Genomic DNA, 23,793 nt, shown 5'->3' with positions numbered 1-23,793 from the left:
CACTAAAAAGCATTTGAGTCATAGAGTTGTAGAGATGTACAACACAGAAACAGACCCTTCAGTCCATGCCGTCCATGCCGACCAGATATCCTAACTCAATCTAGTCCCACCTGCCAGCACCTAGCCCACATCCCGCCAACCCCTTCCTATTCATCTACCCATCCTGATGACTTTTAAATGTACGAGCCTCCACCACTTCCTCTAGCAGCTCATTCCATACATGTACCACCCTCTGAGTAAAAAGGTTGCCCCTTAGGTCTCTTTTGTATCTTTTCCCTCTCACCATAAACCTATGCTCTCTAGTTCTGAACTCCCCCACCCCAGGGAAAGGACTTTGTCTATTTATCTTATCCATGTCCCTCATGTTTTTATAAACCTCTATAAGGTCACCCCTCAGCCTCTGACACTCCTGGAAAAACAGCCCTCTCCCTATAGCTCAAATCCTCCAACCCTGGCAACATCCTTGTAAATCTTTTCTGAACCCTTTCAAGTTTCACAACATCTTTCCGATAGGAAGGAGACCAGAATTGCACACAATATTCCAATAGTAGCCTAACCAATGTCCTGTACAGCCGCAACATGACCTCCCAACTCCTGTACTCAATACTATGATCAATAAAAGAAAGCTTACCAAATGCCTTCTTCACTATCCTATCTACTTGCGACTCCAATTTCAAGGAGCTATGAACCTGAATATCAAAGTCTCTTTGTTCAGCAACACTCCTAGGACCTTATCATTAAGTATCCTGCTAAGATTTGCTTTGCCAAAATGCAGCACCTCACATATATCTAAATTAAATGCCATCTGCCACTTCTCAGCCCATTGGTCCATCTGATCAAGATCCCGTTGTAATCTGAGGTAACCTTCTTTGCTGTCCACTACACCTCCAATTTTGGTGTCATCAGCAAACTTACTAACTGTACCTCTTATGCTCACATCCGTTTATATAAATGATGAAAAGTAGTGGACCCAGCACCGATCCTTGTGGCACTCTACTAGTCACAGGCCTCCACCACCATCCTTTGTCTTCTACCTTTTAGCCAATTTTGTATCCAAATGGTGAGATGTCCCTATATTCCATGAGAACTAACCTTGCTCACCAGTTTCCCATGGGGAACTTTGTCAAACGCCTTACTGAAGTACATATAGATCACATCTACCTGACTACCCTCATCAATCCTCTTTGTTACTTCTTCAAAAAACTCACATCAAGTTTTGAGACATGATTTCCCATGCATAAATCCATGTCAACTATCCCTAATTAAGAGAAAGTGAGGACTGCAGATGCTGGAGGCCAGAGTTGAAAGGTGTGGTGACGGAAAAGCGCAGCAGGCCAGGCAGCATCCGAAAAGCAGGAGAATCGACGTTTCGGGCATAAGCCCTTCTTCAGGAATGAGGCTGGTGTGCCAAGCTGTCTGAGATAAAAGGTGGGGGGGAGGGGGGGGAGGAAATTGGGGGAGGGGTGCTGGGAATACGATAGGTGGAAGGAGGTTAAGGTGAAGGTGATACGCCAAAGAGGGGGTGGGGGCGGAGAAATTGGGAAGAAGATTGCAGGTTAAGAGGGCAGTGCTGAATCCGGGGGTTGGGACTGAGATAAGGTGGGGGCAGGGGAAATGAGGAAGCTGGAGAAATCTACATTCATCCCATGTGGTTGGAGGGTTAGATGACCTGGGGGGTGCAGTGAGAGAGGTACTCACTGAGATCCTTGTAGAGGGAGGAGGAGAGCTTCTTCAAGGTAGGCATCCTTGCAAGAGGATTCGCAGTAGGTTAAGATCGACTAGGAGAAAGTGAGGACTGCAGATGCTGGACACCAGAGTTGAAAAGTGTGGTGCCCGCTTGGCACACCAGCCTCATTCCTGAAGAAGGGCTTATGCCCGAAACATCAATTCTCCTGCTCCTCGGATGCTGCCTGGCCTACTGCGCTTTTCCAGCACCACACTTTTCAACTCTGGTGTCCAGCATCTGCAATCTTCACTTTCTCCTAGTTGATCTTAAACTACTGCGAATCCTCTTGCAAGGATGCCTACCTTGAAGAAGCTCTCCTCCTCCCTCTACAAGGATCTCAGTGAGTCCCTCTCTCACTGCACCCCCCCAGGTCATCTAGCCCTCCAACCACACGGGATGAATGTAGATTTCTCCAGCTTCCTCATTTCCCCTCCCTCCACCTTATCTCAGTCCCAACCCCCGGATTCAGCACCACCCTCTTAACCTGCAATCTTCTTCCCGGCCTCTCCGTCCCCACCCCCTCTCCGGTAGATCACCCTCACCCTCACCTCCTTCCACCTATCATATTCCCAGCACCCTCCCCCAATTTCCCCCCATCCTTCCTTTTATCTCTGCCCGCTTGGCACACCAGACTCATTCCTAAAGAAGGGCTTATGCCCGAAATGTCGATTCGCCTATCCCTAATTAATCCTTGCCTTTCCAAATGCATGTATATCCTGTCCCTCAGGATTCCCTCCAACAACTTGCCCACCACTGACGTCAGGCGCACTGGTCTATAGTTCCCTGGCTTGTCCTTGTCCTTTCTTAAACAGTGGCACCATGTTAGCTAACCTTCAGAATTCCGGCACCTCACTTGTGACTATCGATGATACAAATATCTGAGTAAGAGGCTCAGCAATAGGGATCTAAGATGGCGGCAATCTGAGAAGATCACACTTCAGAGCTTCGCATTGCAGCAGGAGCAGGACAGTCCTTTAACCCACCCAACCCAGGCCACCAGGATTTCTGGAGGTGTTGGAAAGATTGTGGAGCCCCAAGAAACATTTAAAAATTGACTTACCTGTATTTTCAGCTGTTTAGAAATGCCTAAAAAGGGAGGAGGAGCATCTGAGGCCGGGCCTGCAGCTCAGCCTGCAGCAACCTCAGAGCAGATTACTCTCCAGAACCTGGTGAACCAGCTGTCGAAATCTCGCGAGATATTGGGGAAACAGATTGAAGAGAAGCTGGCTCCAGTCTCTCTCATGCTGCAGAAGCATGAGCAGCAGCTGGGAGACCTGGAGAAGTGGACGGATGAGTTGGAGCACAGGGTCACAGTGTGGAAGCTGATGCTAAGGAAGAGATCCAAGCCCTGAAGATGCAGGTTCATAATTTGCGTGACCAAGAGGATGACCTAGTTAATAAGGGCTCTGGTTTGTTAAGGTAAGTATTTTCTATTTCTATTTCTTTATCAGTGACTGGTTAAAAATTTACTTTTTTGTTTTATCTATTAATTGGTTTTTAGAAAAAGACTATAGCAGAGAGGTATCAGAAAGTATTTTAACTCAAATTTATACAAAGTAATTAAGTAATTAACTAAGCAGAGATGGCTGGGCAGGTGATGTGCTGTCGCTGTATGATGTGGGAGCTGGCTGATCCCATTGTGAATGGCAGTGACCACATCTGCAGCAAGTGTTTGTTGCTGGAAGAACTCCGGATCAGAGTTGATGATCTGGGATCTGAGCTTCAAACACTGCGGCACATCCGGGAGGGGGAGAGTTACCTGGACGCTTTGTTTCAGGAGGCAGTCACACCTGGGAGATTAAGTAATTCACATTCAGCTAGTGATCAGGCACATCAGAGTGTGACTGTAAGTGAGGCAGGTAGGGGGAACCTGAGTTCAGGAGTGGAGGAGCCTCAGCCCTTGACCTTGTCCAACAGGTATGAGATTCTTGCTCCCTGTATGGATGAGGAAAAGGGCTGTGGACAGGATGAGCCAGCTGACCACGGCACTATGGTGCAGAAGGCCAGTCAAGAGGGGGGAGCAAAAAGACAAGTAGTTGTTATAGGGGATTCTATAATTAGGGGGACAGATAGTATCCTTTGCAAGCCGGATTGGGAGTCACGCATGGTGTGTTGCCTGCCCAGTGCCAGGGTGCAGGGCGTCTCTGACTGGCTTGAAAGGATATTGAAGCAGGAGGGGGAGGATCCAGTTGTTGTGGTCCCCGTTGGGACTAACAACATAGGCAAGACTAGGGTGGAGGATCTGTTTGGGGATTATCAAGCACTAGGAAGGAAATTGAAGTACAGGTCCTCAAGGGTCATAATCTCCGGATTATTGCCCAAGCCACGTGCCAATTGGCATAGGGATAAGAAAATTAGGGAAGTAAACACGTGGCTAAGGGATTGGTGTGGGAAAGAGGGATTCCACTTCATGGGGCATTGGCATCAGTTTTGGAATCGGGGGGATCTGTACCGTTGGGACAGTCTCCACCTGAACCGATCAGGTACCAATGTTCTAGCGAAGAGGATAAATAGGGTGGTCAGTAGGACTTTAAACTTCTGAGTTGGGGGGAAAGGAAAGTGAAAGCGACAGGGAGTATGGAGTTAAATGGAAAGATAAGCAGCAAGATAGCATGTGTGCAGGCGGATTTAAACTTGAGGCAGACTGGGAATGCAGCAAAAAGTAAGGATAACTTAGGACATCTTATGACTTCCAATATCTCTCATGATGAGAAAGTTAGCATTAAGGCACTTTACTTGAATGCTCGTAGCATTCGTAACAAAGCAGATGATCTAATGGCACAGACCATCGTGAATGATTATGATGTGGTAGGCATCACAGAAACGTGGTTACAGGGGGTCAGCACTGGCAGTTAAACCTCCAAGGATTTTCAACTTATCGAAAAGACAGGGAGGCGGGCAGAGGGGGCAGGATTGTCTTGTTAGTTAAGAACAAAATTAAATCCATGGCACTGAATAACATAGCGTTGGATGATGTGGAGTCTGTGTGGGTGGAATTGAAGAGCCACAAAGGCAAAAAAACCATAATGGGAGTTATGTACAGACCACCTAACAGTGGTCAGGACCAGGGACGCGACATGTACCGGGAAATAGAGAAGGCATGTCAAAAAAGCAAGGTCACGGTGATCATGGGAGACTTCAATATGCAGGTGGACTGGGTAAATAATGTTGCCAGTGGATCCAAAGAAAGGGAATTCATGGAATGCTTACAGGATGGCTTTTTGGAACAGCTTGTCATGGAGCCCACAAGGGAGCAGGCTATTCTGGACCTAGTGCTATGTAATGAACCAGGCTTGATAAAAAATCTTAAAATAAGGGAATACTTAGGAAGCAGTGATCATAATATGGTAGAGTTCAGTCTGCAGTTTGAAAGAGAGAAGGCAAAATTGGAAGTAACGGTGTTACAGTTAAATAAAGGTAATTATGAGGGCATGAGAGAGGAACTGATGAAAATAGACTGGAAGCAGAGACTGGCAGGGAAGACAGTAAAGCAAAAATGGCAGGAGTTTGTGGGTATAATTGAGGACATTGTACAGAGGTTCATCCCCAAGAAAAGAAAGATTATCCGGGGAGGGATTAGACAGCCATGGCTGACAAAGGAAGTCAGGAAATGTATTAAAGAAAAAGAGAGACCCTATAAAGTGGCCAAGGGCACTGGGAAATCAGAAGATTGGGAAGGCTACAAAAACAAACAGAGGATAACAAAGACAGAAATAAGGAAGGAGGGGGTCAAATATGATGATAGTAAAAGTTTCTTTCAATACATAAGAAACAAATGACAGGCAAAAGTAGATATTGGGCCACTGCAAACAGATGCTGGAAGCCTAGTGATGGGAGATAAGGAAATAGCTGGACAACCTAATAAGTACTTTGCATCAGTCTTCACAGTGGAAGACATGAGTAATACCTCAACAATTAAAGGGAGTCAGGGGGCTGAGTTGAGTATGGTTGCCATTACAAAAGAGAAAATGCTAGAAAAACTAAAAGGTCTTGTTAGTTGATAAATCTCCTGGCCCCGACGGGCTACATCCTAGAGTTCTGAGGGAGGTGGCTGAGGAAATAGCGGAGGCGTTGGTTGAGATCTTTCAAAAGTCACTGGAGTCAGGGAAAGTCCTGGATGATTGGAAGATCACTGTTGTAACCCCCTTGTTCAAGAAAGGATCAAGACAAAAGATGGAAAATTATAGGCCAATTATCCTAATCTCGGTTGTTGGTAAAATTCTAGAAACCATCATTAAGGATGAGGTTTCTATATTCTTGGAAGCGCGGGTCGGATTGGAACAAGTCACATGGATTTAGTAAGGAGAGGTCATGCCTGACAAACCTGTTAGAATTCTTTGAAGAGGTGACAAGTAGGTTAGACCAGGATAACCCAGTGGATGTGGTCTATCTAGACTTCCAAAAGGCTTTTGATAAGGTGCCACACGGGAGGCTGCTGAGCAAGGTGAGGGCCCATGGTGTTTGAGGTGAGCTACTGGTATGGATTGAGGATTGGCTGTCTGACAGAAGGCAGAGAGTTGAGATAAAAAAGTTCTTTTTCAGAATGGATTCAGTTTTGGGGCTGTAGCTGTTCACATTATATATTAAGGATCTGGATGAAGGGACTGGGGCCATTCTAGCGAAGTTTGCCGATGATACAAAGTTAGGTGGACAGGCAGGTAGTACTGAGGAAATGGGGAGGCTGCAGAAGGATCTAGACAGTTTGGGAGAGTGGCCCAGGAAATGGCTGATGGATTTCAATGGGAGCAAATGCGAGGTCTTGCACTTTGGAAAAAAGAATACAAGCATGGACTACTTTCGAAACGGTGAGAAAATTCATAAAGCCAAAGTACAAAGGGATCTGGGAGTGCTAGTCGAGGATTCTCTAAAGGTAAACATGCAGGTTGAGTCCGTGATTAAGAAAGCAAATGCAATGTTGTCATTTATCTCAAGAGGGTTGGAATATAAAAACACCGCTGTGCTACTGAGACTATATAAAACTCTGGTTAGGCCTCATTTGGAGTAGTGTGTCCAGTTTTGGTCCCCACACCTCAGGAAGGACATACTGGCGCAGGAGCATGTCCAGCGGAGATCCACAAGGATGATCCCTGGAATGGTAGGTCTAACATACGAGGAACGGCTGAGGATCCTGGGATTGTATTATTGGAGTGTAGTAGATTAAGGGAGATCTAATAGAAACTTACAAGATAATACACGGCTTGGAAAGGGTGGACGCTAGGAAATTGTTTCCGTTAGTCAAGGAGACTAGGACCCGTGGACACAGCCTTAGAATTAGAGGGGATAAATTCAGAACAGAAATGCAGAGACATTTCTTCAGCCAGAGAGTGGTGGGCCTGTGGAATTCATTGCCGCAGAGTGCAGTGGAGGCCGGGACGCTAAATGTCTTCAAGGCAGAGATTGAAAAATTCTTGATGTTACAAGGAATTAAGAGCTACGGGGAGAATGTGGGTAAGTGGAGTTGAAATGCCCATCAGCCATGATTGAATGGCGGAGTGAACTCGATGGGCCGAATGGCCTTACTTCCACTCCTATGTCTTATGGTCTTATCTTGAAAACAGGGGCGGGAGAAAAAACATTCGGATTATCAGTCTGCCTGAGGGTAAGGAGGATGAGCGGCCTGCGGAATTTGTTGAAGATTGGCTTCCGAAATTCCTTGACTTGGAGACTGGCATGAGAGGATTGAAAATAGAGAGGGCTCACCGAGTCGCAGCACTGAGGTCGGGTCTGGGTCAACACCCTCGTCCTTTCCTGGTGCGGTTCCATCATTACTGGGATAAGGAGAGAGTCATGGAGGCTTCCAGACTCCAGGGGAAGGATCCAAAGACCCTAATTTACGAACGGTCTAAGATCATGTTTTTTCAGGACTTTTTAGTGGCGGTGATCCAGAAACAAAAATCGAATGATGGTGTCAAGAGAAGATTGAAGGAGCTTGGGATTCAGTACTCCCCGAGGTATCTGGCAGTGCTTCGGATCACCTTAGATGGATCCATGCGTCTCCTTGACACATCGGAGAAGGCAAGAGACTTTGTGGACAAACTAACCTAAGTTAAACAATTGTAGTATGTATAAATATCGTTGCTTGGGTATGCATTTATCATTCTGTAAAAGAAATGGAGGAAATCCAGTTGGAGCTTTGATATTTCCCCCTTTTTTTTACCTTTATTGATAATAATTTGGTTCAAACTATGTCTGGCGGTGGTTAAGGTGTACATTTTAAATTTCTAAGTTAGGACATACCAAAGGATGGGTGAGGTATTTATTCCCCTTTTTTTATAAATTTTTTTTTGTATTCATATTGATATTCTATGGGGTGTTTATTCTTTTTAGCTTGTGCTTGTGATGCGGCTCTAGCTGGGAGAAGTGAAGGTGGTTGAGATGGTTAGATGCCTATTTATGGGCAGTTCGGAATGGGTAGTTGCCCCCTCCTCGCAAGGTGTGAGTTCCCCTACTCAGCGCTATTGGCACTTTATATGTTGGTTTGTTTTCTGGTTTTTGTAGTTTTTTATTTTTAATAATTTTGTATGTTAAATGTAGTGGTTTCAGTTTATGTAGTTTTTATATTTGGTGGATCATGCGACACTAAGGCTCAGCAATTTGTGGTCCAGGTTCCTACTCTCTGGAATTTAAATGTAATTGCAGAAGATTTTGGCTAATGATTTGATTAAATGGTGTACCTGGAATATCAAGGGAAGTCACTCACCAATTAAGAGGAAGAAGGTACTCTTGAGTCTTAGAAAGGAGAAGGTGGATATTGCTTTGTTACAGGAGACACATTTGGATGACAAGGAGCATCTGAAATTACAGCAGAGTGGCTTTGACCGAGTTTACTTTTCATCATTTAATACCAGAAGTAGGGAAGTGGCTATATTGGTGAGGAAAAATCTCTCATTTAAATTGTTGGAATGTGTTAAAGACACATATGGGAGGTTTGTAATTCTTAAAGCCTTGATAAATGGGGAAGAAAATGGCATTTTAAATATTTATTGTCCCCCAGCTCATCCTCTTAAATTCTTGGTAGATGCTTTTTCTAAACTGATAAGTCTCAAGTCTCAGCACATCATTATAGGGGGAGATTTTAACTGCCTCATGGACCCCACAGTAGACAGGTTGCCTAAAGGTCCCTCGATACCCTCGGCACAAACTAAACAGTTATTGGGTTTGTGTGGGGAATTAGGATTGGTGGACATCTGGAGGTGTCTCCACCCTACAGGTAGGGATTTCATGTTTTTCTCCAATCTGCACAGATGTCACACGAGGATTGATTTTTTTCTGACCCCTGCAGTAACCCTGGATATGGTGGCATCCTGTACGATTGGTAATGTTGCCATCTCTGATCATGCTCCAGTGTACCTCATGGTTAAAATTAAGGATGTTACAGTGGATTCAAGGTACTGGCGAATGGACCCCTTTATTCTCATGGACAGCAACTTTGTGGAGTATTTCTCTAGGGAATTTCGGGCATTCCTAGACATCAACATAGGCTCGGTTGATAGCTCATCTGTTCTCTGGGAAACTGCCAAAGCTTATGCCAGAGGGTTAGTTATTTCATATTCCACAAGTCGGAAGCGGCAGAAGGGTGAGCAGCAACGTGTCCTTGAAGCATGGTTGAAGGCAGCCAAGAAGGCCTATTTTGTTGGTCAAACTACAGAGGATTATGGCACTGCAGTCTGCACTAAATTTCGTGCTCACACAGACGGCAAAGAAGGAGCTGGCTTTTGCAAAGCAAAGGTTATACAAGCATGACAGGCAAATACTTAGCATACCTTGTCAGAAAGAAAAGTGCCCCACAAACCATTACAGCGATTAGGGAAGGGTCTGGGAACCTAACATGTGATTCTAAAAAGACTAATGTGGCGTTCCAGAGATTCTACTCTAAATTATATCAGGCTGAGAAATGTGAGGAGGGGCAGGCCAAAATGGAATCCTTTTTTGGAGATCTGAAGCTCCCGGGTGTGACTCTCAAACAACAGTCCTTTTTCAATGCCCCATTATCAGAGCAAGGAGTGCAGGAAGCTGTGAGGCAGCTTCAGAGTGGAAAGGCGCCCGGTCCTGATGGACTTCCTAGTGAATTCTATAAGGAATTTATAAGTACACTGTCAGGCCCGATGTTGAATATGTTTAATGATTCATACAGTCATGTCTGTCTCCCACCATCTCTGAGAGAGGCCAATATTTCACTTATCCTTAAAAAAGAGAAGGATCCGGAACAATGTGCTTCATACAGGCCCACCTCGCTCTTAAATGTGGACTTTAAGATCCTTTCTATTATTACCTTCTATTATTAAAGAGGATCAGACGGGCTTCATAAAGAGTCGCAGATCCTCCAATAACGTTAGGAGGCTGCTGAACACAATTCAAGCATGCCAACTGCAGTCAATACAGGGATTGCTGATTTCTTTAGATGCAGAGAAGGCACTTGACCGAGTTGAGTGGCTGTACCTTTTTTATACTCTAGACCGGTTTGGACTGGGTGAAGTTTTCATAAGATGGGTAAAGGTTCTCTACAGTGTACCTTTTGCTGCAGTCATTACCAACGGGGTACAGTCAAGCAATTTTAATATTTCTAGGGAGAGCCGGCAGGGCTGTCCTCTTTCACCATTACTTTTTACGTCGGTGATTGAACCGTTGGCAGAGGCTATTCGTGGGGATCTCAATATATCAGCTCCAGAACTGGGGTCAAAATTACATAAAATCTCGCTGTATGCAGATGATGTTCTAATTTTCTTGATAAATCCAGCAGTTTCAGTGCCTTGCCTGATACAATGCATTCACGCGTTTGGCACTTTTTCAGGGTATAAGATTAATTTTGCTAAATCAGAGGCTATGCCTATAGGTGGTCTTACGAAAGAGTTGGCTCTTGAGAGTGATTATAGATTCCGATTTAGGTGGTCACAGGGGGGTTTTGTGTATTTGGATATATTAATTACTCCAGTTCTGGATTGGCTGTTCAAAGCCAATTTTACTCAATTATTTGAAAAAATTAAACAAGATCTCCAAAGATGGGAGACACTTCCAGTCTCATGGTTGGGTTGGATAGCACTTATTAAGATGAATATTCTCCCCCGTTTGCTATACCCTATACGGAAGCTCCCCCTGATTTTCAATAAACAAACACTCAGGAGGCTGAATAGTTGGTTCAGCTCCTTTGTCTAGCACCATAAACGGCCCCTCATTAAATTAGCCAAACTGCAGTTGCCTCACAGATTTGTGGGGTTGGGGGGGGGGCGGGGTGGAAGTAGACCTTCCGGACATTAAAAATTACCAATTAAGCAAGCTTTTGACCTACGTAAGTGATTGGGTTTGTGGGGACCCTCTTTCAATATGGCTAGATATTGAAGCTTCCCAGGCAAGGTGCCCCCTTACCAGTTTGCTGTTTTTGGACAAGGTGAGGACAGTTAGGGAATATTGCCATAACCTAATAGTCATCAATACTGTTAAAGCATGGAGGGCAATTCGGCAGAGGGAAGGTAATATTGGCAAAACATCTTTGTTTACACCTTTAGTGGGTATGCCGAATTTTCAACCAGGTATGATAGATTCAGGATTTAAACGTTGGGCAGCTAGGGGTATATCTTGAATGGGTGATTTATTTGAGGGAGGTGTAATGATGGCCTTCGATCAGTTAGTACGGAAGTACGAGTTACCTAATAGAGACCTCTTTCAGTTTTTTTTCAAATTATGGATTTTATTCAAAAAAGGACCACACTTTTGACTGATCCCTACAAATCTGACATAGAAAGAGGGATACGAAGGGCTAAGAGCACACTCTCTGTCAGTACTCTATATCACCAATTGGGCGGGTGCCACCTCAGATGAGTTTGATCGACTTTGCAATATGTGGGAAAGAGAGCTGGGTGTTGAAGTTTCTTCAGAGGCATGGGAGGATATTTGGGAGAAATCAAGGATGACATCAATTTGCAGTAGGACACATGCTTTACAGTTGAAGATTCTGCACAAGGTCCACTTAGCCCCAGACCATTTGTCAAAATTTAAACCGGGGTATCTTTAGCATGCTCCAATGCAAGGTCTGTACGGGTACTCTTATCCATTGTCTTTGGTCTTGTGACAGGCTTCAAACATATTGGAGCGCTGTGGTGTGTGCAATGGAAAGGATTTTAGGTGTAGGGGTGGAGAAGGACCCTATTTTGCTCCTTTTGGGCCTACCCATTGTATTTCCTGCAGACTCGCATAAGGCAAAACTTTTCAATATTCTTACATTCTGTGCAAGGAAGAATATCTTGCTAGGTTGGATATCAGAAAACCCCCAGGCCTGTCGGGTTGGCGGAAGATTGTCATGGAGCATATTCCCCTGGATTTTCTCACAAATATGGTACACCACAAAACTGAGAATTTTTACAAGACATGGCAACCCTTTTTGAAATACCTGGACTCATATTTATCTGCCACACTAACAAGGGCTTTTATATAACCATAATGATTGTGTTTCATGAGTCCAATATCCAGGGAGGAGGAACTGTGAATGTGTTTTGTTTAGCTGGGCTGAGTTATTACTGTTTATTTGTTTGTTGTTAGGTATTTATTTAGTTAGTTAGTTAAATAGCTAGTTTAGGTTTTTTTTAAATTTTATACTTCTCTATATATGTTTATACATTCGTATAGGAAGGTGGGTTGGGGATTTTTTTTATTATTATTTGGGTTTAGTTTTGTACTATTTTTGTATTGTTTTGAATTGCATTGTTTTGTATTTGTTATAATATTTAAAAATCTATTTTTTCTTAATAAAAATATATTATTTTAAAAAAAGAGGCTCAGCAATCACTTCCCTAGCTTCCCACAGAGTTCTCGGGTACACCTGATCAGATCCTGCAGATTTATCCATTTTTATGCATTTCAAGACATCCAGCACTTCCTCCTCTGTAATATGGACATCTTTTAAGATGTCACCATCTATTTCCCTACATTCTATATCTTCCATAGTAAATACAGATGCAAAATACTCGTTTAGTATCTGCCCCGTCTCCTGCATCTCCAGGCAAAGGCTGCCTTGCTGATCGTTGTGCATTGGTGAATCAGATGGGGTTTTCAGACAATGGACAATGGTTACATGGTTGCCCTAACTTAAGCTCCTTTTTTAAATTCCAAATTTTACTGAATTCAACTTTTATCTTCTTCTATAATGCGATTTGAACCGATGCCACCACAGCAACAGCTTGGGGCTCCAGATTCCCAGAACAGTGACATCGTCATTCCTCTAAATCTTATGTTTCTTTTAAAATCACTGATTTACACTCCAGACATCTGTTGAGCATTTAGTAAATCTGACCAGATGGCCAGCCATTTGTAGAGTCAGCTTCAATAGTTCAATTGCATTTAACTCTGAACATATTGTTGATATAATTGCACAGTGGAATCAGCTTTTGAATGCTTTGCTGAAATACAAACCTTATTTGTAGATTCAGTTCAGCAATGTTTGTTTACATAGATGTCAAAATGACCGTGAACTTTGCTTGAATCATGACTTTGTAATAGGGTTATATTTTTTGAACTATTTTTTCAATAGTTGATTCTTTATTTTGACACATGATATGTGCAAGCACTTAAGGGGAATAACTTATTTTAAAACGGAGGTTGACTGATTGATTAATGAGCTTCTAATAGAAGATATTTGGGATGAATGTTTATTTTGATGGCTTTATAAGCATTTCACAGTGTTATTGTAGGGCTTGTGATTTCGATCTGTAGTGGATCAGGGGTGAAAAGCTATTCATAGATTCCCTACAGTGTGGAAACAGTCCCTTTGGCCCAACAAGTCCACACCGACTCTCCGAACAGTATTCCACCCTGACCCATTCCCCTGCCCTATTACTTTACATTTTCCCTGACTAATGCACCTAACCTACACATCCCTAGACACTATGGGTAACTTAGCATGGCCAGTTCAGCTACCCTGCACATCTTTGAACTGTGGGAGGAAACCGGAGCATCTGGAGGAAACCCACACAGACGCAAGGGAATGTGCAAACTCCCACACACACACAGTCGCTCCGAAGGTGGAATCGAACCCAGGTCCTTTGGAGGATGTATTGGAATTATGTGAGAGCACAGTGAGGACAATTTGAATATTTAGGGAATGAGGGCTGGGGCATTGAGCAGTCATTGAACATAACTGGGCCCATGTCATAGTGAACAAAGGTGAATTTCATAACTCTCTGGCCCTGATATCGCACATGTCCGTTCTCACTTGGAACCTGTTTCGAGAGGTGGTGGTTCCACCTCCAGCCTGATCTGCTATTCCTGACTCAAACACTCTTGTGTGGACAATGGATTAGCAACAATGCCAACCTCATTTTACACAGAGTCCATTAGTGTACTACTTTTGGTAATGGACTAGCACAAAACAGATTGCCCTGCAGCAAGTATACAAACTCGATGAATTCACTAGTTAATTGGCTAGCAATAAGAGAAAAAATATGTATACATGAAAGAACAGATGGGCGAAAGTGATTCATTTAACCTGTTTTAAACTAATTATCATGTCTCCAAGCATCCTCTATCAGTAGCATTTAAATTGTTTGGAAAAACACAAAGACAAGAAATACATCAATTTGAAGGACATAAATCTGTAAAACATAATCATTCTGAACAGGGCCAACAGCTATATTTTATAGACAAATGTAGTTATCAAAAGCATGGAACCTGTGCTACAAAATGAAAGAACTGCAGATGCTGGAAATTAGAAACAAAAACAGAAATTGCTGGAAAAACCTCAGCTGGTCTGCCAGCAACTGTGGAGAGAAAGCAAAGTTAGCAGTTTGGGTCCAGTGATCTTTCTTCAGAACTTGTGCAGCTCATTTACAATGGTTGCAGAAAATCTGCATTTCCCACCTGAGCTTGTATTTTATTCAGCATAGATAGCGCTATATGATAAAAAAAATCTCCTGACATCTAATCAGATCTACATGATTTGTTTTATGCTTCAACCTTTGAAATTAAAAGAGGTCTATTTAGCCACAGTCTGGGGATATGTGATGCCACAGTGGCATTATTGTTAGACTATAAATCAAGTGTCCCAGGTAGTATTTCGGGGACCTGTGTTTGAATCCTGCCATGGTAAATATTGGAATTTGAATTCTGGAAATAAGAGGCCAAAGATGACTATTACTGATTGTCAGGAAAAATCTGGTGAACCTATCTGATTCACTAATGTCCTTCAGGGAAAGAAATCTGGTATTCTTACCTGGTCTGGCCTGCATGTGACTCCAGACTTACAGCAATGTGGTTGACCCTTGACTGTCCTCTGGGCAATTAGGAATGGGCAATAAATGCTGGCCTAACCAGTAATGCCCACATGCCATGAATGAGCTAAAAGGAAGTTGAGTCTGTCACGAACAGAGTAAAAACCAATTGCTAATACACATCTAGATATTTGTTTAGTGACTGTTTAAAATTACATTAAACAGCCCAAAATGACGGTTGCTGCAATCATGTGACTAGGTTTGTGATCAGCATCTACAATGCTCTACAAAGCCAACGTCAACCAGATACCTCCTGATGGGTCTGGAATGTTCGCTATTGTGTCATAATCTGCTCAGGAAATAACTGACTCCAAGAGAAATTCTTTCACAGTACAATTGCAAGTTACACACTTCTTACAAGATTTTTCAATTAACCTCTCCGTAATGGAACATAGACAATTAGTACTCTGTAACACAAGCCTCAAGGATTATTAATTCTCTTGGCTTGTTCACAGAAGTCCCGCAAGTAACTTCCACAGTATTGAAGTCAACTGCCTTTTTGAATAAAATAGAAATAGCCATACAGTCATTTCTAAGAACTTCTCTAGTTTAAAAATAGCCACAGTGATTTCAAATAATTGCAGTTGTGGGGAGGCTGAGCAATAATTACAATAAGTTATATGCTCCAGCACACTTATTCTGAGGATTCTACAACCAGACTTCAAAGACCTGAATTGTTACATCATGCTGCTTGACGGGGAAATGCATTAAGTTTATGAATATGTTTGTGATTACTTTTTCTTACCCCATGTAATACATTTCATTATCAGAAAATGGGGGAACCATAATAACAGATGTACTTCACAAATATTGTGCTGCAATGGGGTCCGAAAAAATTTTTTTCAGGCGGAGATGTGGGAATTGCTGGCTGAGACAGAATTTATTGGTCATTCCTTGGAAGGAAAGATTTTGTGTAATATGACTGGTGAAAAATTTAGGCACAAAATTTAAACACAACAAGGAAAGAACATGGGCAATTGGAAAGGAAGAATAAAATATTTAGAACTTAAAGCTGCACTTTAAGCCCAACCAGGAGTATAGTGGACAAGTAATGTCCCTAACCATGCTGGCATGAGGCTAAGAACAATTTGATTCCTGGGCCTCATCACTATTTTCTAGAATGGCCTATCACAGGCCTGAGTGCATCACAAGGTACTCAAAGGAATGGTTATAAATTATGATTAATACTATTGATACTACATAAGGTAATGTTAAGGAAGGAAGTTTGGAGGCATTCATTGTTGAGGCAAGAATGTAGACAGTTAGGGGAGCTCCAAGGTTTCTTTGAGGTTAAGTGAAGAATTCCTGCATAATTCCCGTGTTCTTCCTGCACAAACCAATCTTTAAAAAAAACGCATCTAAGTGACTTCTAGAGCAGGTTTTGCTTCCTGTAAGCTCTGTAATTTGTCACTGCTACAACTTCATGTCAGGTTCTAAATGGTAACTCTGGATTTAGATATTTAAATATCGATGTCGTCCCTATCTCCCAGAACAGACACCTGATCAGTTAAAATAGTGACACACAAGTAAGCACTCAGCCGCCCCTTTAACTACCAAAACTGTCCCATTTCCATTAAATTTCAAGTTGTTCTTTTAATTGATTAGGAGAAAAATAACATGTAGACAAAATTAACAGGCATGACATAAATGATGCCCATAAAAAGAAACAGCACTAAGAAACATAAAAAAATGCCATTAACTTTAGATTTCTAAAGATTATTTCATTTAATATTTCAAGCCTGTCAAATAATTAGATTAATGTTTAGAAAATGTTTGAGTTCCTTAATGATAGCATTGATGTGGAATTGGCTGTTCCAAACCAGGTACCCAGCAACTGGGCAAGTTACATTTAGAATCTTTCAGACAGAAAAGAGTTGCAACATGAATAAAAAAGCTCACCTTGATTCCTGTTGATGTTACTGCACTCACGGATGTAAAGTCACAGACAATAAAGGCCACTAAATATGTGCTCATCCTTACACTCACATCAAAATGGTCTTCAAAAACTTCTCCTACTGGGAAGGATTTAATCTATAACAAACATAATCAACAGCTTCAGGAAAGATACCATGATATATTTCAAATACAGTCATCTCTACTGCTTTGTAGAACATTCATAGCAACCTTATAATTGAAATGCATCTGTGTCTTCCAATGTTATTCCAATCCAAGTGTTGCAGATTCAGGACCATATCCTAAAGGACACATTAAAGATTGGGGCAGTCACAGCATAGGCAAAATGGGGAAATGTTGTGTCTGAAGGCCATAGACAACAGTGCACGGAGGGGCTGGAAACTGCAAAATCTGGACTGTGTGCCTCACACAAAAAAAAATACATGTTGAAGATTGAGTATTCAAATTGTATTGAGGTACCTCAGTGTGGAACATGACATATAGAGAAACGTTTATTTCTAATGTAAGTTTGGCAATTTCCAATTTGAGATCTGTTGCTCTTGGACTGTATGCTTGATATGGAATGAAGACAATAAGTAAAGTCTATTACAAGTGTATTCAGTGAAAATGTAAGATATAGAGAGAAGTTAAATTTTATTGCAAATTATCTATAATCAAAGTTTAGGAATACAGTATTTTTTTAAAAAGCAAACAGCACTGCAGCACTGATCCTGTCAGAATTTGCAGACATGTTACATGTATACACCAGGCAGATATAAGTGCCATGGTAGGTACGTCCCTGATATTTACTGGAAATTCCAATGCTGGCTCACCTGTGTGCAATGGCAAATATTGTTCAAGCTCCTCATCAACTCCAGTAAAGTGGTTGGATATCGAAAATAGTGCTAAAATAATTAATTGTCCTGGGATTCAAGCGGATTTCACAAAACTGAGTTCAACATACATCCTTGTAGAGGACAGTACACCTCATTAGTGTGGTGGATTAGCTTTCACAGTCAGTAGCAGAAATTCCTGCCTTAAGTCCCTATTTGTAAGGTACAACTTTCTGTTGCCTCAAGCAACCTGGACAATGGCAAGAAAAATGGGGAAATATAGCAAGGAAGAAAGAAAATCAGACTTATGACATCAAGAAAAAAAATTCAGATTTTCCCTTTAAGATTTAAGATTCCATTTACAACTGGGGCTGATAAAGTAAAGTTGGTGTCTTGGATGACTCTGAAAAATGGGATCAAAGGTAATCTGATGAGGATTATTGAGGACATCCATAAGATCATGATAGAGCTTATCTCATTGAAAGAAATGGATTTGGACTTCCTTTCAGTGTGTTATTTTCTGTTGGTCATCTGGCTAACAGCCCATGGTCAGTCCACAGTACATGTGGATCTGATTATTTCTGCACTCTTTGAATTCTTCTGTTACTGAATAAATGATCCATGGGATTGTACGCACAACATTCTTCAGCTTTTAAATATCGTCACTTTATAGATCCCACTTAACATATAGGAGGAAGTGGCAGGAAAAGGGCAGCTACACTACTTGGAGCTGAGGCTACGAACATATTTAAGGCTTCAGTCAGCATATGATATCCAACTGTTGTGCAGTGCAGACTCTCATGATAGGAAGCAGGCTGGGAGCAATCCATATGCACTTCCTATTCATCCTTCCATCTCTGGTTACATCTCAATGATCCTGAGTTGTGTCACCTACTAAATTGCTCTAAAAGCCTTTAACATCCTGTTGGAAAGTGAGACAGATGGCACTTTGTGCAGCTACTCTTGGTAGGCCATTGTGTGTACGTAGGAGAGTGGAGATATGAACTCCTCATTGCACACTACCCAGTCTCCCGTAAAAAGCTAAAGGACAGTATGAAATGTTGTCTGCAGAGATGAGTGGAATCCTCAGTGATTCCATGCTCTGATACACAGAGTGGGTGTTGTGTGAATGATCTGTCGAAGGTAAGTCTTTCCGCAATCCTTGCATGTTTCTTTCTCAGTGACGTGTGCATTGATGTGAAAAGCCTTTGCTGCAGTCATCAATGTGATGATTCAAGGATCTGTAAGGTCTGATACTATCTGCAGTCAAGCAGTCAGTTGTTTGTGAGAGATGAGCAATGTTTGGCCATTGCAACTTCTTTCATCCTTGGGATGTCTGGAGAGGCTGCTCATCTCTCAATGAGGGTGATTTCACCAGGACTAACAGTGACAGATCCAAGAATAGACATTTTAGAAGTACAAGTAATAATAAATTTTCAAAAATGTTACATTATTTACAACTTATAGTCACCCAAACCACCTATGTACTCTCGGTAGGATCTCCCCTTTTTTCTTTCCAGTATGTCTAACTGCAGTCCATTACGAATTCCACCCACTGCGGTGGATGGAGCCTGATCTGTTGTTAACTCTGTTGGTCTCAAAAACTTGGATGGTTGTACTGGGCTTGTTTAAGCCAAGAGAACCAAGGCCTAGTAAGTGTCTTGCTCAGGTGAAGGCACACCATTCTGATTGTGGATTGCTCTAGGCTTTAGCCCCTCCCCCAATCCCTCCTCATTGGGCTGCCATGCTATTCCCCCACTAGACCTCCATCGCACTCCCTCTATGGCAAGTGTATCTTTTCCGAGGTAGGGGGACCAAAACTGTATGTAATGTTTGAGGTGTGGTCTCATCATGGCTCTGCATAACTGTGGTAAGGTATCACTACTTCTAAACTCAAGTCCCATTGTAATGAAGGTCTTTCCTGCCCAGTTTTGAAATGCCACAAAAAGAGGGAATTAATATGCTGAAAGTGGAGGAGAGGTATTTGTGGTGATGTAGCATCAGGAGGTGTCCCCAGTGAGTAATAGGGAAGTACATTGGACAGGGATAGTTATTAGTCTGGGATGGTGATGTGGATGAGTCTGGCTGGGTGGAAGTAGTGCATGAAGTAGTGAGGAGAATGTGGGGTCTGCAGATGCTGGAGAATAGAGTTGAGAGTGTGGTGCTGGAAAAGCACAGCAGGTCAGGCAGCATCCAAGGAGTAGGAAATCGACATTTCCAGCATAAACCCTTCATCAGGATTGAGGCTTGGGGGCCGGGGGGTTGGATTGAGAGATAAATGGGTGGGGGGGGGACTGGCGGGAACATAGCTGGGAATGCAATAGGTAGATGAAGGTGGGGAGAAGGTGATATTTCAGAGTGGAAGGTGGAGCTGACCGATGGGAAAGACGATGATCAGATCAAGAGGGCAGTGCCGAGTTGTAGGCTTGGGACTGGGATAAGGAGAAGGGGAGGGGAAATGAGGAAACTGGAGAAATCCACATTAAACTTCCACCCCAGCCCCACCCTCTTCCATTTATCTCTCAACCCCTTGGCCCACAAGCCTTATTCTTGATGAAGGGCTTATGCCCAAAATGTCGATTCTCCTGCTCCTCGGATGCTGCCTGACCTGCTGTGCTTTTCCAGCACCACACTCTCGACCATGAAATAGAGAGACACAGTTAATGAACCTTGGTGAGTGGTATGTTCAGTGGCACAATACAAGTGAGTGATGGCAACCCTGTGAGTGAGAGGTTGGAAGAAAAAAATGATGATAATTCCCCTTTCAAAGCACAGAAGATCACTGACTTCTTTCCGCCTTGCTGGAAATATTTTAAACCCAGCACAATGCATTTATCCAAGCTGTTTTTTCTACCCAGGCTGACTGTGTCTGATGGCATGGCCTGCTTTGTCAGTCTGCAGCGAAAGGCACTGCCGTTCCTTTGCCCAGCCATCCACCAACACCACCAGGTCCCAGTGAGCAAAATGAGAAACTGATTTGCCTTTTTCAGTCATGTCCATTGGGAGAAAAATGCAAGGCAACAATGTGAAGGATGGCTTCCTGGCTTGCAGCAGTGAAGTGCTAGCGAGCTGGGGTTTAAATGTGGTAGCAGCGACATAAACATCATAATCCCCAAGCAGCACTTCCAGTCCTCCTGCCAGCTGATTTGCTAAGGGTAAAAAATGAGGTCTGCAGATGCTGGAGATCACAGCTGCAAATGTGTTGCTGGTCAAAGCACAGCAGGCCAGGCAGCATCTCAGGAATAGAGAATTCGACGTTTCGAGCATAAGCCCTTCATCAGGATTCCTGATGAAGGGCTTATGCTCGAAACGTCAAATTCTCTATTCCTGAGATGCTGCCTGGCCTGCTGTGCTTTGACCAGCAACACATTTGCAGCTGATTTGCTAAGCTGAGCAACATAGAGCCCAGTTGCATAATTACTAAACTGAAGAGCAAGCGATTGCATGACACCAAGAGACATTGATATGGGCCATAGCAGACCACCAAGAAAAACATTTCCCCAAAAGAATTGTAAATTATTTTACTTTCTGGCTGTTACTCGCCTTGTAAGGAGCAGATGGAACATGGTAAAAATTAAACTTCCACATATTGCAAGAATTCATTGCAACTGGGTTCCTTTGATTTCCTGCCACATTTGAAGCTGAAGAATTTGGGAACTGCTACAAAATTTTCACCCCTGATACATAAGCTTTCATTAGCAAGGGGATTGCACTTCACAGATGTGAGGTTATGCTGCAGCTCTATAAAGGACTGGCTAGACTAAACTTGGAATATTGTGTTAAGTTCTGGTTGCCTCATCATGAGGAAGGACATGGAAGCTTTAGAAAGGGTGCAGAGAAGATTTACTAGGATGCTGTCTGGACTGGAGGGCACGTCTTATGAAGAAAGGATGAGAGACCTAGGGCTTTTCTCATTGGAGCGAAAAAGGATGAAAGGTGACTTGCTATGGATGTATAAGATGATGAGAGCCATAAAGAAAATCGATAGCCAGAGTCTTTTTCCCAGGGCAGAAATGGCTTTCATGAAGGGGCATAATTTGAAGGTGACTGGAGGAAGGTTTAGGGGAGATGTGAGAGGTTGGTTCTTTACACAGAGAGTGGTGGGTGTTGGAATGCACTGCCAGCAGTGGTAGGTAGTAGAGTCCGATACTTAGGGGCATTTAAGTGATTCTTGGATGGGTACATGGATGACAGTAAAATGTAGGGTATATAGATTAGTTTGATCTTAGAGTGAGCTAAAAGGATTGACACAGCATCGAGAGCTGAAGGCCCTGTACTGTTCTATGTTCTATAAGCATAAGATAGAATTTAACTGCTCACAATATCCTTGAAAATCTGCATTCAATGCTTACTTAGAAAGTAAACCATCACACATTCACATAACAAATTACTTCTGACTACAGAGCTGTAGAAGATATACTGTTTTATAAGAAGAAATGGGATTACAATAGCTAAATAACAGAATGAAAAGGTCATACCATGGGCATGTTGGATAGTGAAATGTGCTGCTTTTCTCTTCTTAGCTTAATTGAGAAGTTGGCTTTAAAAGATGGTTCATCAAAACATGGGAAAGCCATCCGTGCTGATGTGGGTTCAAAATGAGTAGATGCAAGAACTCTGCAAAAATAGAAATAATTCAGAAAATAATTAAATCCAAAGCAAATGAATATGAAGCAAATTGAAAGGCATCTTGTTAACTACATTTGCACTTCCTGCTTTTTCAGTTGGGATCCTTGTAGAAGCTTAACACCTCTTGACCAATGGGAAAATGAAATTGAATATCACCTTTATCATATTGTATTTATATAGTAAATGCTGTACTGAAGTCTTCAATGGAAGATATCATGGGGAAACTTACATTTCTCCACATCAGAATATATCCACAGCAATCAAGTTTAAAAAGATTGAGTGAGAGCCAATGATTATAAATCATAAATGTTACATTTTTAAAACTAAGACTGAGGTTGTGTGGAGGTTTTTGCATATATATCTGCTATGGGGCCTAGTGAGTATATTTGCCATATTTTGCTAAACAAGCTTCATGAACTACCTACATCACCCCAATGGGATTCATTACACATAATTCCAGCCCCATCTTACCATGTGCCATTCCTGGAATAACTTGCCACTCAGCAGATATCCCAGATTTCTCTGGTATCCCTTGTACCCAAACCACCTTTAAATGCCTATTGTTCATCTGGATAAGCATTGTCAGTTTGAAGCTACCCTGCATGGTTTCTGACATTTGCTCCAAACATGGTAGACAGGGGGGAAATCCCCACCCAAATTAGTGGGCAGGGATCTGAAGGTCCTACTGGAAGTGGTACGGCAAAAGTAAGACCTCATCTTTCCCCAGGACTAGCAGAGGAGGCCATGATAGTGAACCACACCAGGCTAGTTCGAAGTTGCTCCCCAGGTTAAATCTGTCTTATCATCTGGAGCACCAAAGAAAGAAGGTCAATGACTTCCCTATTTCTGCAGTGTAAGTGCCACCATTATCTCTCCCTATCACAGCAACTGTAGCCAGCTCCCACCAAGACTCATACTTTACCACTCTTACTAATGCCTGCAACATCTTCCCTCACTCACTGTCACCCACCCTGTTCCTGATACAACTGACGGTGCATGCCATCAGTGCTGCCTACCGTATTAATCGGTCCGCCTCCTGACCAGCCAACAATAAAAGCCATGTAACCAACTTTCATTTCCCTTAATACTAGGCTCCCTTCAATTTCAGGAGGAAAGCTGCCCAGGTAGGACAGAAAGAGTCAAGATGGGTGGGTGCGCTGCCCATCATTCAGCTCCTTACTCCATATGTGGGGAGCGTCCTACTCTGACTGTCCTAAGTGACTGACCATGCCCAAGCATCTGGAATGATATAGGAAGCTGCCCTTGACTTGCTGTGATGGGATTCTTGACTTAACGGAGGTCTACTAACAAGTCATAACAAGCTTCGTTCTATTGTGTCAGTGTTAAACAGCAAAGCCAGGCAGAAGTGTAATTAACCCAGTATTTCTTCCTAAGGGGCAATGCACAAGAGATAAGGAAAGCAGTGTAAAGTATGGATGCTATGAGCATCCAGGAT

The 23,793-nt window shown here is 42.7% G+C and overlaps 1 protein-coding gene across 1 annotated transcript in view; it reads right to left on the bottom strand.

The window, feature by feature from the left end:
* The window catches only part of erap2 (endoplasmic reticulum aminopeptidase 2), a 77,996-nt gene that overhangs the window by 40,877 nt on the left and 13,326 nt on the right, over positions 1-23,793 (bottom strand). The window contains exons 3-4 of the mRNA XM_060836928.1: positions 22,187-22,325; positions 16,882-17,013 (exon numbers count right to left, since the gene is read on the bottom strand). Of these exons, the coding sequence (XP_060692911.1) occupies positions 16,882-17,013; positions 22,187-22,325 (271 nt within the window). The remainder of the gene's footprint in view (positions 1-16,881; positions 17,014-22,186; positions 22,326-23,793) is intronic.

This window comes from Hemiscyllium ocellatum, chromosome 2, assembly GCF_020745735.1.
Source record: "Hemiscyllium ocellatum isolate sHemOce1 chromosome 2, sHemOce1.pat.X.cur, whole genome shotgun sequence".
In the NCBI taxonomy this organism is placed as follows: domain Eukaryota; kingdom Metazoa; phylum Chordata; class Chondrichthyes; order Orectolobiformes; family Hemiscylliidae; genus Hemiscyllium; species Hemiscyllium ocellatum.
This window is presented reverse-complemented; position numbering and strand designations above follow the sequence as displayed.